Source organism: Panthera uncia, chromosome F2 (assembly GCF_023721935.1).
Source record: "Panthera uncia isolate 11264 chromosome F2, Puncia_PCG_1.0, whole genome shotgun sequence".
NCBI lineage: Eukaryota > Metazoa > Chordata > Mammalia > Carnivora > Felidae > Panthera > Panthera uncia.
Window position 1 is genome coordinate 44,383,309 of NC_064812.1, and position 19,434 is coordinate 44,402,742.

General features: G+C 41.9%; 1 protein-coding gene across 1 annotated transcript; it reads left to right on the forward strand.

Moving 5' to 3' along the window:
- Positions 1-4,378: 4,378 nt before the first annotated feature.
- LOC125924557 (elongation factor 1-alpha 1) lies at positions 4,379-6,087 on the forward strand. Its single transcript, XM_049633167.1, has one exon. The coding sequence runs from the start codon at positions 4,442-4,444 to the stop codon at positions 5,828-5,830; it is 1,389 nt and encodes a 462-aa protein (XP_049489124.1). The 5' UTR covers positions 4,379-4,441; the 3' UTR covers positions 5,831-6,087.
- The last annotated feature ends 13,347 nt before the right edge of the window (positions 6,088-19,434 follow it).

The following is a 19,434-nucleotide window of genomic DNA, read 5'->3' on the forward strand; positions in this document are numbered from 1 at the left end:
AGAATTGACCAGGATTATGGATAGATTTTCTAAATGTTTAGAAAAAACTCAAGTGCACATATTTTAGAAATCTGTCAATTTGTATTAAATGACAGATCAGGCTATCTAAATTTCTCTGGTTTAGTGTATGCAAAGTAACTTGATGCAACTGAATTAATCACAAACTCAAGCTAATTCTTTTTGCATCCTTATTAATCAAGTTGGGGTTTCTGTTCTATGATTGTAAACACAGAAAGGTCAACAATTTTGCTAGGGGCATGTTCCAGGGCATGGGAATTAAGTGAAAAATCGTCTTTCATTCCCTTACTGGACTAAAAACAGCCTCAAACCTCAATACTGAATTTTAGATAATGTGGAATGTGCTGTATTCACAGAGCATATAAGTTTCTGAGCAACAATGAAGATAATTTATTATAGGATTGTCAGCCAAGTCCGCAATGAGTCTTTGATTAGTGAAAAGTGGTTTTGCATGTTATGCCCTGGGATATTTCTTTAAATATTTTCTTTTCCCTCCAAGAGGATTTTGTGGATTGTACTAATGCTCCACATGCTGGTTTTTAGTATAAGATTTGCTACATGATGTGCCAAAGGTGATGAACAATAAAGCAGATAGCTTAAATTAATTTAGAAAGTTTGTGTTTTTCTCTAAGAGAAAATATTGTATTAGAAGCCCTCATAAAAGACAGCAGTGAGGAAGTTGCATAAAGCAAAGCTCTTTTTAACTCTTAAAGTATTAAAATGTGACCATTTGGGAAAAAAATTGCAAGACAGGGGGTAAGTTTTTACATTATAAACTTGTGCTACCTAAAACTTTACATACCATAAACCCATCTTGCTCTCTTAGACACATCAAACACCAGCTATTGCTTCTTCATTGTGGGGAATACAAAGCTTCATTGAATCAGCCAAAATAATTTCAAGTGAAAACACCCCTCAGCTCCAAATCTGTGCGGTAGCTTTAGCCAACCTATTTCTTTCGATCGCTTTCAAACAATTAAGAACTGCAACTAAGAAATACTGTTTGCCTTTTGAGTTGGGATGTAATTCCCCTCTAATTTCTCCAACGTCATGATTTTGTCCAATTTTCTGGTATTGTAGGTATTTAACAGACTCCTGAATGGAGAACCTGCAGCTGAAGGCAGCTGAAGTTACCCAGGGCATTTGAAAACCAATATAGCCATTTGTTCATTAATTTCTTTGTTCAAACATTGAACAAATATTGATTGGACCCTTCATTGAGCTAGTCACCATACTAGATACTTGAGGTAGGGCTTTGGATGTAGAGAACAAACCAGACATTATCCCTAGTCTCTTGAAGTTTATAAATTAGCAGGTTCATTGGCGAACATTTTTTTTTTCCCCAAAGGCCTTACGAATTCTCTTCCCTGAGAGGGCACAGGTCTCTCTGATACAAGTGGTTCCCTCAGTTTTGCCAAAAGCGTGCTTCTCTGGCATTCTCATCACCCCAATAAGGACAATTGCTACTCCGCAGTAGGAATAACTATCTTATCACTATTGATACCTTGCCCACCCAATTTCCCCTCCAGATCCAAAATGGTTCCCACAACGGAACCAAAAGACATTCCTTTTATCTAAACATATCTGTGGAGTCCTGTGTATTTACTCTGCCCAATTATCCCATGAAGCCAACCATCTGTCCAATGAAAGTCAGATCGTCTTCCTTCCTTCCTCAGCTTCTAAAAGACACTTGGGAACCTACCTTCTACCAGCAGCAGTGCCAGTAAGTGACTATTGTCGTCTTGGGATGGAGCTGCTACTTTTGAGATAGATATCACAACTCCTGCCCTTGAGGGACATATAGCTTAGCTCAGGACTCCTATGTCACTACCACTGCGCCTGCTTTAGGACTTTCTCAATCCATCTAGGCCTAGAGTTTCCTGGTGTTCTGATTGGCACTCCCACTTGGGTCTCACAGCCCAACTGATCACTGCAATATGGACACTCTATCTTAAGATTTTGTTGTGGGAGCAGATCTGGTCTCAGACACTCTGACACTCAGATTGGCAATACAGAATAGATGGACCCATGTGTAGCTGGCAGAGGAGATCTTTGCAGGCCTTCCACTAAGGCATCTGGGTAACTGGCTCACTTGTCATGGGCTCTAGGAGGGGTACCTGATCCCTAAGCTTTACTTAGGGTGAAGGTAGTTCGTCTGTATCATCCTGTACTTACAGCAAGGAAGTGTGAAGCACTCACTTATTCAGTGCCTTTCAGGAGTCAGGCTCAGTGCTAGGAATTCAGCATCCATTACTAGTAGTCTTCGTTTAAAAGTTCTTCTATAGGATAGATACAGAGAAGCATTTGTTGTCCAAGGACACAAAGCCAAGATTCGAACCTGCGTCAGCTTTCTGGTTATGGTTCTAATTCCCTGATGCAGCTAATGTGCTACCTTGAAACCAGCCCATTTGCTCCGACATGTTTACCTCTCCTGGTTCTTGCCAGTTCCTTCCCCCAAGACTGAAGCCTGCTCTTCAATACTCCCAAGACATTTTCAAAGACCCTGCTTTCATTTGGAAAGACCCAGTGAGTCCTGATGCTGCAATTTACCTGGCCAAAAATATCACCGTCAGCTGGAAACCGCTGCTGAGTCCACCCACCAGGTCCAACTCCTTGGATGGTGATGATGGGGGCGATATTGATAACCACTGGTTTTGAAAGTATCAGACTCTGTACTAGGATCTTTACACCTAGCAAGTAGTTTATTCCTCACAAAACTTCTATACTACAGCCATTGTCATCTCCAGTTTACCAGAATGAGGCCCAGAAATGTGAAGCCATTTGCCCAAGATCTATGACTAGAAACTGGATTCAAACTCGGTTTAGCTTTCTCCACAATCCATGTTCTGACCTTTAGGAATGATTGTGACATAGGACTCCCTTTAGAGGATCAGCCTCTCTGATTTAGGGTGACCAATCATCCCCGTTCTCCTGAGACCCTCCTGATTTTAACTGCATGAGAACTACATCCTGGGAAGCCCCTCAGTCTCAGAAAAGCCAGGCCCAGGGGCCACCCTAGCTCGTGTTAGGAGCCTTTACTCTGGCCCATTCTCTCTTCTCTGTGGTCAGAGCCACAGTAGGTCAAGCCTGCAGTAGGCCCAATGGAGCGCTGGGCATTTGAGGGCGGAAGTTATTCCTCCCCGGGGGTAACTGAGGGAAGATTAGAGGCTTCTAGTCCCCTGGCTTTTTTGAGTAGTGAGCTTCAGCTGCCTTTGGCAAGGCAGTAGGAGAACATTGAGGAGCGATGTCCCTTTACCCACATATTTTTTTTCTTTGCACTGTTGGTTTCTTTAGTAGGAAATAGAAGGGACAACACTCTTCAGCTGAGTCCAAGTTGTCACCCTCTCCAGTCTTCAAATCTGAACCAGTCTTTAGTGACACGGCCTAACTTACCTTCCCTTGCCCTTCTCCCAGTCCCATGCAAGGGTAAGTTTCGGGAATGTTCTATCATGGAAGCCATGTACAACTTCAGAGCCCACATGCTCTTGGGATGGCTCATGGCTAGATCTATCCTCAGATGGGCAGCAGAGGCCCCATGAAGCTAGTGAAGCTTAACCTTCAGAGCCCTGTACCTGCAAGAGTCCTTGCAAAGTGCCTGAGAAAGATTTCTGCCATATGTTCACTGATGGAACTTTTTTTCCCAACATTTTCAAAAGCGAGACATATTAACCTCAACTGATTAAGACTGGTGTCTCCTTCCATGCCTGCTACTCCTTCATCAAACTTCACATGCTGCAGTTCAGGTCAGCAAGCCATGACTACCTTTTGGGACCTGGCTATGGAGAAATTAGGTTGGGGCTATGCCCTATGAAATGACATCTGGAGGGATGTTTTGGAAAGTTTCAATAAAACAAATGGAAATTCCAGAAAATCGGGCTTTATATTTTTTGTTTTAAAATTTACGTATTAAATAAGTTTAAAAACCCAGATGAGAATTAGTGGCGCAGGAAACAGAAGTGAAAACATGTGCAAGGAGGTGAAGAAAAAGAGCCTACGATGACAACCGAGCTGCAGCCCAACGAAAACTCACATAATATCAAAAGCAGAGATATTTTATTTCTTTATTTCATTTCATTTATTTCATTTCCCAGTAAAGAGGGTGAGCAGGCCCTTGGTTTGTTTGAAAATCGAGTTAACGTCGGGGCGCCTAGGTGGCTCAGTCGGTTAAGCGTCCGACTTCGGCTCAGGTCATGATCTCACAGTCTGTGGGTTCAAGCCCCGCATGGGGCTCTGTACTGACAGCTCAGAGCCTGGAGCCTGCTTCGGATTCTGTGTCTCCCTCTCTCTCTGCCCCTCCCCTGCTCATGCTCTATCTCTCTCTGTGCAAAAATAAAAACATTAAAAAATTAAAAAAAGCTTTTTCGCAACGGGTTTGCCGCCAGAACACAGGTGTCGTGAAAACCACCGCTAAACCTAAGCCAAAATGGGAAAGGAAAAGACTCATATCAACATCGTCGTCATTGGACACGTAGATTCGGGCAAGTCTACCACTACTGGTCATCTGATCTACAAATGTGGTGGGATCGACAAAAGAACTATCGAAAAATTTGAGAAGGAGGCTGCTGAGATGGGAAAGGGCTCCTTCAAGTATGCCTGGGTCTTGGATAAACTGAAAGCCGAACGTGAACGTGGTATCACCATTGATATCTCCCTGTGGAAATTCGAGACCAGCAAGTACTATGTGACCATCATTGATGCCCCAGGACACAGAGACTTTATCAAAAATATGATTACAGGCACATCTCAGGCTGACTGTGCTGTCCTGATCGTTGCTGCTGGTGTTGGCGAATTTGAAGCAGGTATCTCCAAGAATGGGCAGACCCGTGAGCATGCCCTTCTGGCTTACACACTGGGTGTAAAACAACTTATTGTCGGTGTTAACAAAATGGATTCCACTGAGCCACCCTACAGCCAGAAGAGATACGAGGAAATCGTTAAGGAAGTCAGCACCTACATTAAGAAAATTGGCTACAACCCCGACACCGTAGCATTTGTGCCAATTTCTGGTTGGAATGGTGACAACATGCTGGAGCCAAGTGCTAATATGCCTTGGTTCAAGGGATGGAAAGTCACCCGTAAAGATGGCAATGCCAGTGGAACCACACTGCTTGAAGCTCTGGATTGCATTCTGCCACCTACTCGTCCAACTGACAAGCCCTTGCGTCTGCCCCTCCAGGATGTCTACAAAATTGGTGGTATTGGTACTGTCCCTGTGGGTCGAGTGGAGACCGGTGTTCTTAAGCCAGGCATGGTGGTCACTTTTGCTCCAGTCAATGTTACAACTGAAGTAAAGTCTGTTGAAATGCACCATGAAGCTTTGAGTGAGGCTCTACCTGGGGACAACATGGGCTTCAATGTCAAGAACGTATCTGTCAAAGATGTTCGTCGTGGCAATGTGGCTGGTGATAGCAAAAATGACCCACCAATGGAAGCAGCTGGCTTCACAGCTCAGGTGATTATCCTGAACCATCCAGGCCAAATCAGTGCCGGATATGCACCTGTGCTGGACTGTCACACAGCTCACATCGCCTGCAAGTTTGCTGAGCTGAAGGAGAAGATTGACCGTCGTTCTGGAAAAAAGCTGGAAGATGGTCCCAAGTTCTTAAAATCTGGTGATGCTGCCATCGTTGATATGGTTCCTGGCAAGCCCATGTGTGTTGAGAGCTTCTCTGACTATCCTCCTCTGGGCCGTTTTGCTGTTTGTGACATGAGACAGACGGTTGCTGTGGGTGTCATCAAAGCAGTGGACAAGAAGGCAGCTGGAGTTGGCAAGGTCACCAAGTCTGCCCAGAAAGCTCAGAAGGCTAAATGAATATTATCCCCAATACCTGTCACCCCAGTCTTAATCAGTGGTGGAAGAACGGTCTCAGAACTGTTTGTGTCAATTGGCCATTTAAGTTTAATAGTAAAAGACTGGTTAATGATAACAATGCATCGTAAAACCTTCAGAAGGAAAGGAGAATGTTTTGTGGACCATTTGTTTTTTTTGTGTGTGGCAGTTTTAAGTTATTAGTTTTTAAAATCAGTACTTTTTAATGGAAACAACTTTGACCAAAAATCTGTCACAGAATTTTGAGACCCATTAAAACAAAAGTTTAATGAGAAAAAAAAAAATTAAAAAAAAAAGAAAAGAAAAGAAAATCAAGTTAACGAAAAGAAGTAAATCAGGTGACACATTTTTTAATTATTTGCTCTTTATTTTATTTATTTATTTATTTATTTTTTATTTTTTATTTTTTTTTTTTTGAGAGAGAGAGAGAGTGCGCGAGTGGGGAAAGGGCAGAGGGAGAGCAAGACTCTTAGAGCCCAACATGGGGCTGGTTCCCACAGCCATGAGATCACGACCTGCACGGAAGGTGGATGCTTAACCCGACTCTGCATGGTCGTGAATTCTTTGTCAAAAGAGCACACGCACTACCATCCAGAATAAAAGCCATCTTGAGTGGCCCAGGTCAATTTGCTGAGAACGAGATTAATGAAGTCAATTTTAGAGACATCCCTTCACATGCGCTATCAAAAGTATGCAGGTGCTTTACCTACGAGGTTCGCGGTACCAGCAGCTCCACGGAGATTCCTGTATTCCTGGTTGCAGCCGCAGTTGCACGGGAGCTGCTGATGGCTGCGAACTCCCTAGATTGTTAAATAAGATAAATTATAATACACTGTGAACTTTTTCCAGTATTCAATACCTGTAGCTCAGTAAGCAATTTTCTCATGTATGGCATGCTGCTGGGGCGCAGTTGAACTTTAAAGTTCATCGCAAAGCAGATGATCTTTCGTTCTTTTGCATAGCAATCAGAGTTGAAATTTGTTTGCTTACATCCACAAATTGAGGACAGTTTCACAAAGCGAGAAGTAAACAGAAAGGCCAATTTGCAAAAAATTATTAAATGAAATTAAATGTATTAACATCCTCGGAACACTGCACTACAACAAGAACACCAATGACATACCGGTGAATGCCAACGGTCAATTCAAGGACCACATAAAAGTAGTTATTGCACAAGAAAACTCGAAATGTCCCGAAATAGTACAGCTGACCCACGAAAGAAATTTTGGTAGACATTTTCACAACTTTGGCAGCTACGCTAAATGTCCACATGACATTAGTGATACCAAATGGGGAACCTAAAGTACTTTAAATATTATCGACACAAAAAGACAAATTTTACTCAACCATGCGAAGGGCAATAGTGAATTTTCTTTTTTCCTCTTTAAAAAATGTTACATAATTGCTGTCATATGAAGAGGTGATGAAAGAGTACATTAAAAAAATGTTTTAAAAAATATGCCGGAAGTAAATCCAGAAGTGAATTAATTAAAAATAATATACTACTCTGCTGAGTCTTGAGGGGATTTGTGGTATTTGTCAGTTTGGCCACATTTTAAAAATGTGATTTCATTGTTCTTCATGTCATTCTAAATAAATATCTATTTTCACTTCTAATTTTGTAATCTGTTTCAGAATTAAAGATTTGGCACTTCCAAAAGATTAAGCTCCAGATCCCTTGGAGCATAGACCTGCCTTCTCCCCATTTGCAATGCCTGAGGGCAGTAGATTCCAGCCACCAAGCAGGCCTGGGCTATTTTTGTATGCAGAGTCAGAATCCATATTATGCAACTGGAACTCCCACGTCTCTTTTTTTTCAGGCCCTAGCTTGAGAATTGCAAATGCTCAAAACTTTCCAATTTTAAGACGGTGATTCTCCAAAGGAACATTTTGGAAGTATCCTTATTTGTTCGCAGGAGTACACCCCTGCTATTTCCCACAGTATATTTTAGAGTCTGTTTTTATTTTATAAAGTTTTGGCCTAAATACGACAGAGCCCCAATAGATGTTCAATCATGTATTAATTATTAACATGCAGTTAGAAAATTTGATAGTAAATAAAGTTTTGTAAATGTAATCAGATTGACTTAGTGAAATCAGCTGGTTTTGCTTTATTTATTGTAACTGTTATTGTAGTAGCCAGAGGCATTAGAAATGAAAACACACACACACACACACACACACACACACACACACACAAAACCCTAAACGTAAGATATCAAAAATACCCAACAGGACTACTCCTCCCCGTCACTTCAGGCCATCTGGTCCTTTGCTTGGCCTAGATTCTACTCATTTATCTATAGCGTCAAGGAGTCTGGCAAAACTAAACACTATTGTATGAAAAAATAAGGCAAATTAAATACACCATGATTCAGTTTATTTAAAGTAATTTCAACCTTTTTGGGCTATCTAGTTATTTACTAGTATGAACAATCAAGTTTATTTGAAACATCTCATCTTATTTATTAGAAACAGGCAAGTCCCATGACATTCAAGCCAGGCTCAAATTATGACTTAAGGGGCGCCTGGGTGGCGCAGTCGGTTAAGCGTCCGACTTCAGCCAGGTCACGATCTCGCGGTCCGTGAGTTCGAGCCCCGCGTCAGGCTCTGGGCTGATGGCTCGGAGCCTGGAGCCTGTTTCCGATTCTGTGTCTCCCTCTCTCTCTGCCCCTCCCCCGTTCATGCTCTGTCTCTCTCTGTCCCAAAAATAAATAAAAAACGTTGAAAAAAAAAAATTAAAAAAAAAAAAATTATGACTTAAAATCCTGATTTTATTCCAAGTGCATGACTTAGGATTTCAGAACAACGATGCAATAGAGTGAAAAGTCTGGAAGAGCCACACCTGGAGGTAGAAGACTATACTTCCAATAATAAATGTTTTAGCATATAAAATTTATATCAGGAAATAAAGCTAATCATCAAATACCTACAGCAGTCATCGGTCTGAATTTAGACGCTGAATTTAGAGCCAGACAGACCCGGGTTCAAAAGCTATCTAACATGGCCAGGTTATTGCACTAAGTTTGCCTAATTTCCCTGGTGTGAAAAACAGCATAATAACACAGACCTTATAAGGCGGTTGAGACAATAAATGAGACAAATGTGCATAATAAATGCTGGTGAATGGGAGTTATTTTTAACATTGCTCTAATAAGTTGATAATAATTTTTAATAATAAGGGTAGTGTCTGTACTATCTATTTAAAATATCTTCCATTGTTTATTACACTTTGTTTGCCAATATAAAATTTTTAAATGATTAGAATCAAAACGAATTTTTGGAGGATCTTTATATCTGACAGGGAAGAATCCTAGCCTAATTAGACAAGAAGGGAGGGAATAAATCTGAGACCATCCCTTACATGCCAAATGTAGACGAGACAGCGTGTTACTCACAGCACAGCACACAGCAGGAGCATCAGCATAGTGATGCCAGATTCCAGGTCTCCAAGCCCCACGGGTGACACCATGGGCCCAGATGAAGGCTACACATGCAGTGGATTGTACTGCAGCTGAGGAACCCAGAACCAAGGGACCAGCAATTCCTGAGCAAGCCGCAAACAAGCCGGTCCCCTCCACTAGAGCGTGAGCAGTTGTACGGAGGTCATGATGTGGTCATCCGCACCAGCTTAGTGGCTCATGTGGCTATGAAGACTGTTCAGTATCAGGGGATTGATACACCTTGCAGTTTATATCCAAGGACATGCAGGGATAAATAATCAGGGCTCATGATGAACTGCTTCCCTAACAATGCTGTTTTCAAGAAACCACAGTCTTTCCTTGAAGTTAAGCATTAACTGGAGATACTATTGTTTACATCATCTGATTCTGATTCAATGATCTTAACTGTCTTGAGAATCTAAGGCATTTTACCTTTTTACAAATTAATATTGTGAAATAATAAGGAACCTACTTCCTCCATTCCCACCTATCCAGAATTGTCTAGCTAATTAGCCTCTACAATTGAGTGCAACATTTCAAACTGGTACAGAAGTATATAAAATGCTGTTTGTTGGGCTCCTGGGTGGCTCAGTCAGTTGAACACCTGACCTCTGCTCAGGTGCTGATCTCACGGTTCGTGGGTTTGAGCCCCACATCATGTTCGCTGCTGTCAGCACGCAGCCTGCTTCGGATCCTCTGTCCCTCTCTCTCTCTGAGGGCCAGATGGCCTCCTCCCCCACTTGTGCGCTTTCTCTCTCTCTCTCTCAAAAATAAGTAAACATTTTAAAAGATAAAATAAAATAAAATGCTATTTGTAATACAAACTAACCATCTCACTCCGGTCACTGGGTTTCTCTGCAACATCTACACCCGTTTCTTACAGATCTGTTTCTGCCTCTATCCTCCTACTCAGTCTCAGAGAGCATAATAACAGGTACAAAAATATAAAAATCCAGTAACAATCTGCAAAACATTAATAGCTCCAACACAAGTAGATTGATTTTTAGGGCTTTTCATTGTTCCTGTTTCGTACCTTAGTAAACTGTTGGCCACAAGAAAACACATTTTTTTTCCTGTAAAGTTACTGTAAGACTCAGCACCATTTTTAACTTCTACAAAGCAAAAGATGGAAAGAGTATGTAAGATTATGCTAAATATCATTTAACACCATAGATTTTCAAAAGATCAACCGCCTGATACGATGTTAAATATAGTTGAATGTGGTCCCACATCTCTGTGCCATCTTGCCAACTTTCCGTCGGATGCAATTTGCAACAAGCAACATATTAAACCCCCATAAATAGTCATTATAATGTAAACACCGAACACTCCTTATTGTAGCAGTGAAAGCAGCCTATCCAAAATATATTAAAAAAAAAAAAAAAGCAGAAAACAAATCCTTGAATTTCATCTCAGGGCAGAAGGTGGATTTGAATTTGAAGACATGCCAAATGGTAATTTTGGGCACAAATATTTCAGACAAAGCTGATCTATTATGAGTAATAACAGCATATGTTAGTTTCTAAGTCAGTTTGCATATGTCACAGGAAGCACACCCAATTAGCATGTGAGGCCATTTACACTTCAGCAAAGTTATTAACAGTAAATCATAACAAAGTAGGTATGATCAAATTATACATTCTATTTTGAATATGCATAAAAATCTGACACAAAAACAGCAAAATAGAGAAAGGTAGAATCTTACATGAATTAAATCAGCAAATTAGCTTCTTTTTTTCTTTTTGTTTCCAATTACTGTTATTATTAATAATTATTATTATTCTTTTCTGTCCACATAGCTGGTTGCTATGGCTCTTGACAGTTTCCTTTTAGCTAGCTAAGCCTCGGAGGATTAAAGAAGACATTTGGCCTTTATGATTTTCTGTGTCTGAATGTGTATGTCCTGAGGAGAGAAAGGGCTGTGCGAGAAGCTATTAAACACCAATGAGCGAGCACGGATGTGGAATGTCTGAGTTATGTTCACTGAAACAGATGTCGTGTCCCACAATTCCCTGAGCTGCCTCAGGCTTTTGCTGGTGTCAACCCTGTGGTAAATGGGTTTTCATAATGAATTTACTGTGAATTCTCACACACACACAAACCATTAGAATCACATTAAAGGGCTGACTAACAGCCACCGAGACTCTGAGCAGGACTGTCTTTTGTTCATTTGGGAGAAGCTCTGAAGGATCCAGAATCTCAAATCAATCATTCATGATAGTTTGGAGAGAGTAACAAGCCCTCTCTATGGCTGGAGAGGGACAAGCACATTTTTGGGGAGGAGGAGGGTTCTTGAACCCCATGGAGTTCAGGACTTCCTTTTTTTTTTTTTCCAGATTGTCACAGGAATGATTATTCCTCTCAATACCAAATGGACGGTAGTTGATCAAACTAACCTGTGCTTTCAATTATTTTGTTTAGTCATTTCTCTCCTTTTTTGTGTGCTTATTTATTTTTGAGAGACAAAGTACGAGCAGGGGAGGGGCAGAGAGAGAGGGAGACACCGAATCTGAAGCAGGCCCCAGGCTCTGAGCTGTCAGCACAGAGCCTGACATGGGGCTCAAACTTGTGAACCGCGAGATCATGACCTGGCTCAACCGACTGAGCCACCCAGGCGTCCCTAGTCATTTATCTTTAAAAAAATATTTTAGCAAACAAACCAAACAAAATCTTTGCAGTAAATGACGCAAATATATTGAAGAATATTCCAAAGGGGCTACCAAATATGTATGGAATATCTAGAGGGCAGGGACAGCTTACGGTTGGCCTGAAGGTAAGGATGAAAAGCTGCAAGGAAGAACCAGAGATTGTGACAGAAACAAAGATACAGAAGAGCCATATGAAAAGGAGACACTCGAAGTGTGATCTGTTTCTCAGAAAATAGCAAAGCTACTTGTACCACTAAACATAACAAAAACAACAGTAAATTCTGTTGGTTGAGCACCTAGTATGTCTCAAGCAGTAGACTAGATGTTTTTAATACACTGTCTTATTTTTCCCTCATAAAAACCTCAAGACTGAAAACCAAAAGCATTTGTAAACGCTTCCCTGCTGCCAGCCTTTGTTCGCAGGCTCACACCATTCCCCATCACCACCATCACCCTGGGGCCACCCTGTTGTTCTCTAAGCCAGTTGACACTCAGCTCTTTCCTCTTGCTGAGATTCTGTGCCTGAGTTTTCCCCTTTTGGGATCCTCCGGGGGTCTGCTTCCCTCACCCTAACCTTGCTTTTTGTTTGGATGTCATCCTCTCCTCCCATATGTCCTAGTTAAAAATTGTCTCCTCTAAGAATCCTTCCTGGAGTGCCTTAGCCTGAGTGAGTTCCCAAGTGTCTCCCCCAATCCCACCTCTACTCTCTTTTTTCCTGGCTGTGTTATTCTCTACCATAGTGGTGCCTTGCTGTATCAGCTCTTCAGGGCACTTTCTCGATTTGCAAGCATTTATTTGCATGTTGACTTGCCCGACTTTTGTCTCCTCCTTACTAGAGTAAAACACCACAAAGTCAGTTTCCAGCTGCTTCTTATTCACTCACTGATCTCTACCCAGCACGCGGTCAACAGTTTGGCTTACAGGCAGGTGCTCAATAAACATTCATTGGATGACAAAATGTGCTAAATGCCTTGAATTAATTCTTTCACTTAATGAGTGACCTTCCTGTTCGCTTACTGAGGACAATACACCATGGGCCTCGCAGAGTAAACGCCTGGGTAAGATCGAAAACCAATTCTATAGGACTTCAGACCATGCCTTTAACCATGACTTGCCCATCTGACAGATCTCACAGACTTGGAGTATCCATTTGCTATAGACCTTTAGGATTGTTTTGTGGTTTTTATTTTGAAGTCTCTTCCACAATCTTGGCCAACAGCCACCTTTTCAGTGCTGCTTTAGCGCTGCTGCTCTCAGGCGTCCATCAGCTACACTCAGCCTCCGAGCTCTTCAGCAACTTGCGGTCAAGCACATCAGGCAAGGAAAAGGTGAAACGTTTCCACCAGATCTGTAGCTCTAGTTGTGTACAAGCCTAGGGAACAAAAACCTCACCCTGTTCTAACACCTGCGGGTGGATTAAAGCCACAGGCTTTGTTAGGTGGGGACTTGGTTGGAACCCAGAAGGAATGATCATTCTATTTCACTGGAGCTTCTAACTACCTTTCAGCTACTATGATCCATGGTGAAGGAGGGAAGGAAGGAGGGAAGGAAGGAACGAACGAAGGAACGAAGGACAAGAAAGGAGAAAGGGAAAAAGGAAGCTGTAGTTTCTGCTATGGACTGAATTATGTCTCCCCCAAACTCACATGTTGAGGCTCTAACCTCCAATGTGGTGATACCTGAAGGCAGGACCTTTAGGAGGTCATTAGGTTTTGATGAAGTCATAGGGTGGAGCCCTCGGGATGGGATTAGTGCCTTCATGAGGAGAAACAGGGGAAAGCTTGCTTCCCCCTCACTCTCACCACCTTCATTCACTGAGGAAAGGTCGTATGAAGACATTACAAGAAAGAAGTCATCAGTAGTGCAAGGAGAGAGCTCTCAAAAGACACTGACCCTGCTGGCACTTTGGTCTTGAACTTCCAGTCTCCAGAAGTCTGAGAAATAAATTCCTCTTGTTTAAACCCCCCAAACAATGGTATTTTGTTATGGTGCTTCAAGCCGACTGAGACAGTTTCTCCCATCAAAAATAAAACTGGGTAAGTGTGATTGCTAGCTCTTGTTTCCCATGACATAATTTCTTTTTCACTTTTTGGTCATGTCCTTATGGTAAATCATCTTCCTTCTAGTCATTGAGCTTTGGGAGATTTGGGAAACTTAAAGAAACCTGTAGACTACTTGTACCTTGGCTTCTAAATATTTGTTTGGTGACACAGCATCACCCGTGTCACGGGCCCCAAGCAGATTTCTATGCTAGGAAATATCACAAAGTTTCCACAAACATGTTGCTGCACCACAATATTATATTATTTCCTTTTTTTTTTTTTTTCTAATCTCATCTTTATTTCACCACTATGGGGAAAATGAGCAGGAGGAAAGACCTTAAATACACTCTTATCTCCCCTAATAGTCCAAGAAGTTTATCTCTAAATTGGTACATTATGCTTCAAAAACTACCGATTTCAAGCTCTGTGACTCCACGACTTTTAGAAATTGGTCTCAGATATAAACCAATTATGTGGAAGGGGGAAAAGTGAGAACTAAAGCAAAATCATGCAGAAGTCCAGCTAATTTTGCCCTTAGAATGAAGAGATACACACAGACGTAAATACAGAGAAAATGTGGATCTTCCTGAAATGTTTAAAGATGAATGTTCAGCTTTTTGGACATCCTAACCACTGTGTAAAAAGATAAACTCTGAATAAGACTTTCTACCTTACAGAGTTGCTTTAAGCATTACATTATATAATACTTGTCTTTAAAACAATGCTGCCATAGCAGGTCATCAACAAGTGATCATTTATACTTCACATTTTCACATTTTAGACACTTTTATAAAATGAATCCCTTAGGGTTTGCCTTATAACCTAAGAATACACCAGATTCTTTGTATTTTCAATCAGTTCAGACATTTTCAATGTCTATTTTCCCTCCTCTTGGAGAAGATTAAGGTGAATGAGGGAATACTCTCTGGACGGGTTTGCACAGAGCCTGATGCAGGGCTTGAACTCATGAACCCAAGACCATGACCTGAGCTGAAGTCAGATGCTTAACCCACTGAGCCACCTAAGCACCCCTCTGGACAAGTTTTATTGCCCTTTAACAGTGGCTTAAGTTAGAGTATTATTATTATTATTATTACTTGTTTTTCTTTGATGTGCCTTTTCATTCCTTGTCAGGGAAGGGAGTGGGATACAATGCAGATCTCCTGGCCAAAGAATTTTGCTAAGAAGTTTGTGAGATAGGGCAGAGGCAACTAATTGTTTAGGTCACGTATCGGGGAGTGAGAGTCAGCAGGTGTAGAGGAAAGAGGGGAAAAGGAGGCCAGAAAGTAGCTTACTAGTGGTATAGCTGGAAGATCAGTGAGGAAGCATGGTTAGAGACTGGTAAAAAGACAACTCAGTTATATGCAGACAGAACAACTGAGGCATTACTGCCCAGCAACTTGGAATATTAGGAAATGCATTTATGGGTCTGGCTAAGGAGAGTGCCAGGCATTGTTAAACATGTCATTTGTTTTTTTTGTTTGTTTGTTTTTGGTTTTTGTTTTTAGCTGCATCGGATGAGGTGAAGAGAGAGATGAACAAAGACAAAATTTCTCAGTTTGAAAGCAGAATTTAGAGGAAATGTAGGAGAACTAGGGATTGCTGGGTTGAAATATAAAACTGATTCCCATTTCCAACCCATAGAAGATTCATTGTGAGAAATGGCCTTTGCATAAAGATGTATTTGAGTCTATAGTTATAAAACCCTTTAAGATCTCAGAAAGACTTCAAATGGTAGCTAATAGACTTCTAGTCAGTCAAGATGTTGTTTGAAATTTAAAAGTGTGTTGTCCCACAGCATTTTTATATGCTCAGAGTTATAGGGATCTGTTCCCCTCCTCCCTCCCCAAATTATGGATGTCACCTTTGGGGTATGACATCAATCCTAGTAAGATTCACGAAAATTTTAAGAGAATGGTACTGATGCAAACATTGGCTCTTTGGACCAAAAGGAACAGACGTGGTTAAGAAAATTTAAATAACAATAAAAAAGGCCTCTGGACCTTCAACCTTCCATGAAAAAGAAGCTGAGACAAGTACCCAGCCGCAAACACCAGCTACTTCTGATCAAAAAGGAGAACAGAAAAAAGGCCAGGGGGTGGAACCAAGATCTGAGACCAACGGATTCAGGAGTCACCCCCAGGCTGCAGCACAAGACCCTTATCAAGGAACAAGCCTTGTCCGCGTGAAGGAACACTGGTGATGGGTGCCCAGCTGCTTTTCAGAATTACTGCAAAATCCTGACCACTACATGCTTCCCCTTCTTTACCTTTCATTTAAATATATATATTGTTAATTTTGGAGTAGTCTTCATATTTACTGGAAAGCTGCAAAGATAATACAGAGAGTTCCCATGTACTCCTCATGCATGTTTCCCAGACTGCTAACATTTTACAAAACCATGAAGCATTTGTCTCAGCTAAGGAACCATATTGGTACATTGCCATGAATTAAAGTCTACAGTTTATTCAAGTTCCACTGCTTTTCCCCTCGTGTCCTCATTTCCCTACTGTCCTAAGGCTCTGTGTCGGGAAACTCCAAGATACCACAACACATTTCGCCGACACGTCTCCTTAGCTTCCTCTGCCGTGATGGTATCTTCATCTTTCTTTGCATTTGATAACCTTGATGGTTTTGAGGTCTGTTTAGAAGGTATTTTAAAGTCAAATTAGAGGTCTTTGACCCTCAATTTGGGCTTTTCTGGCGTTTTTCTTATGGTGGCACTGCTCCGGCCCTAATGGGATTGTCTAATGGAGAACCTGCCCGTTTCTCCAAGGAGCCCTGGTTCCCTCTACTGGATGATGGCATTGCGAACCAAGACCCAAGGGCTGGGTGTGCTCCCTGCTCCATTCTTACTGTTTTTTTTATTTTTTTTTTATTTTTGGGACAGAGAGAGACAGAGCATGAACGGGGGAGGGGCAGAGAGAGAGGGAGACACAGAATCGGAAACAGGCTCCAGGCTCCGAGCCATCAGCCCAGTGCCCGACGCGGGGCTCGAACTCACGGACCGCGAGATCGTGACCTGGCTGAAGTCAGACGCTTAACCGACTGCGCCACCCAGGCGCCCCCATTCTTACTGTTTTTTGAGCACAGGTGTCTACTGTGATTACTCTGCCCCCGTCTTACCATTTTATGTTGAGTGTGTAGCTGGACGATCACTCGTGCTTCTAGTTCACATCTTTCAGCATCAAAGGAAGCTGCCTCTAAGGAGCTTCCCCCACAACGAACGAGACCCTGGTCGTGAGGTCCCGGACTTTAAGCCAGGTGTCATAATTGGTGCGAGCCTTTGGGGTCCCTGGAGGAGAGTGAGCATATTCTTCATGTTGCCAGAACGTGAATAATTTGTGGCAGCAGAGGTGGACTCTGGTATACTGTTTGATGGCCATGGCATTATTCACCTCCCTTTCACACAGTGGTTTTGGTGTTCCTCCCATCCACGGACGGAGTGCATTTCTCCTTTTGCTTGAAACCGGACTGGAGTTGTGGAAGTTACATGTTTCGAGCTCTTGAGTCAAGGCTCCCGGAGGGCTTGCGCCTGCTGCCTTCCTTCTCTTAGGATCCCGACACCACTAGGCTGATGAGAAGCACAAGTGCAAGACCGCTTGGGTGAGGATGCCCACTCACTGGGTACATCCCAGGTGAGCCCAGCCCCCAGCTCGCTCACCGGCTGAGTGCAGCAATATAGTGAGCCCAGGGGAGACCAGCAGAGTCCAGCCACTCACGCCATTGTGAGAAATGATAACTCAACCTTTTGGGGAGTAATTTGTTAAGAAGAAATGGATAATTTATATAGCACAGAAACTTTCTCGCAGACTGCTCAAAAGGTCATCTTTCTATTGATCCAAAATCTACTGCCCTGTAAGTTCCATTTGCCCAGGTCAGGGGTTTTCATAGGTCATGAAATATAGTAAATTGTAATAGTGAGTTAAGAGTTGATTTCCTCTTTTTATATTACAGTAGTCCCCCTTCATCTGCAGTTTCACTTTCCCCGGTTTCAGTTACCAGTAGTCAAACGCTGTCCGGAAGCAGAACGTCCTCCTTCAGAAGGAAGAGTAGCAAACACCACATCACGATGCCGCCGTTGTTCACTTCTCTGCATATTATCAGGTAGGCATTTATCATTTCGTTGCATCCCAAGAAGGGTGAGTACATACAATAAGATATTTTGAGAGAGAGGCCACATTCAAATAATCTTCATTACAATGTATTGTTATAATTGTTCTATTTTATTATTAGTTGTTGTTAATCTCTTACTGTGCCTACTTCTTCAATTAAACTTTATTATAGGTATGTATGCATAGGAAAAAACCAAAATCTATAGGATTTGGTGTTATCCGTGGTTCCAGGAACCTGCTGGGGGTGTTGGGACATATCTCCCATTGATAAGGCGGGGGGGATACTGTATAGTATTTTTACTGAAGACATATGAAATTAGTGCTTTCCTAGAACAGAAAGTTGTATCAGTAGACATATTGAGAACTGTCACAAATTGGCAAGGTATTGGGAATTGAAGGTTCTGATTCCCCCACCCTCACCCCCCACCCCCGCCCCCGGCCAGATGGCACCTTAGAGATACCTTCTGACTCCACCTGAAAGTAGAGATTAGTTCTCTAGGAGGTCAGGTTAGGGAAGCGCAAGTGTAATTGTGATTAAAAACTGGCAAGTTTAAATTGTTCAACAGAGACAGCAACTTTCTCATGAGGAAAGTTCTATTTACGTTTCCAAATTTACGTCAAGTCACTGACCTTGTGCAGCCTGGCCTTGGGTCTTCTAAAGATAGATGCCAACTTCTTTTCTTTAGTTGATTCCTAGGTTTTTAATATCTTCATATAGTTTTAGTGTTGCTAGATTGACCATTTTATTCATCCCTTCAACAAACACATATTAACTATAACAGTTAATGGGGCAAGAATACAATAATAATTCCTACATAGCCAATGCTTTTAAAAGCATATAAATGAACAATTTAGTAAAATATTACTAAAAATATTTAGTAAATATTAGAGGAAAAAACAAGTGGGCATCTAATGTACACTGGATGAATTGCAATAAAGAATCTAAATCTGTTTTTGATGTCTGACTACTGCTGACAGCTTTTAAGCCTTACATCTCACTCCCTCCCTTTTGCCCCACATCTGGGCAAGCTGATAAGAAAGCTTGGTGCTTCCTCCTTTGTTGTGGGAAGTTCAACCTTTTCCTTAGCCACACCCCCTAACCACCACAAAAATCTCAGACTGGTCTCCTTCCCTTGATCTCTCAAATCATTTTTGACCAGCTTGGGAGGCCTGCCCTGTTCTCCCCAGAAAGCTGATTATTAGGTAAATAAACTTTTTAAAATCCTCTTGGTGCCTGTGTGGCATCATCAGGCTTGAACCAAATTTCGGGTAAGGGTAGCCATCTCGTCTCTAGAGAATGACCACAAAATAGGTGCTCATAAAGGGTAAGATTATAAT

Coding starts and splice junctions, on each gene's coding strand:
- LOC125924557 (XM_049633167.1), top strand. CDS start 4,442: ATGGGAAAGGAAAAGACTCATATCAACATCGTCGTCATTGGACACGTA.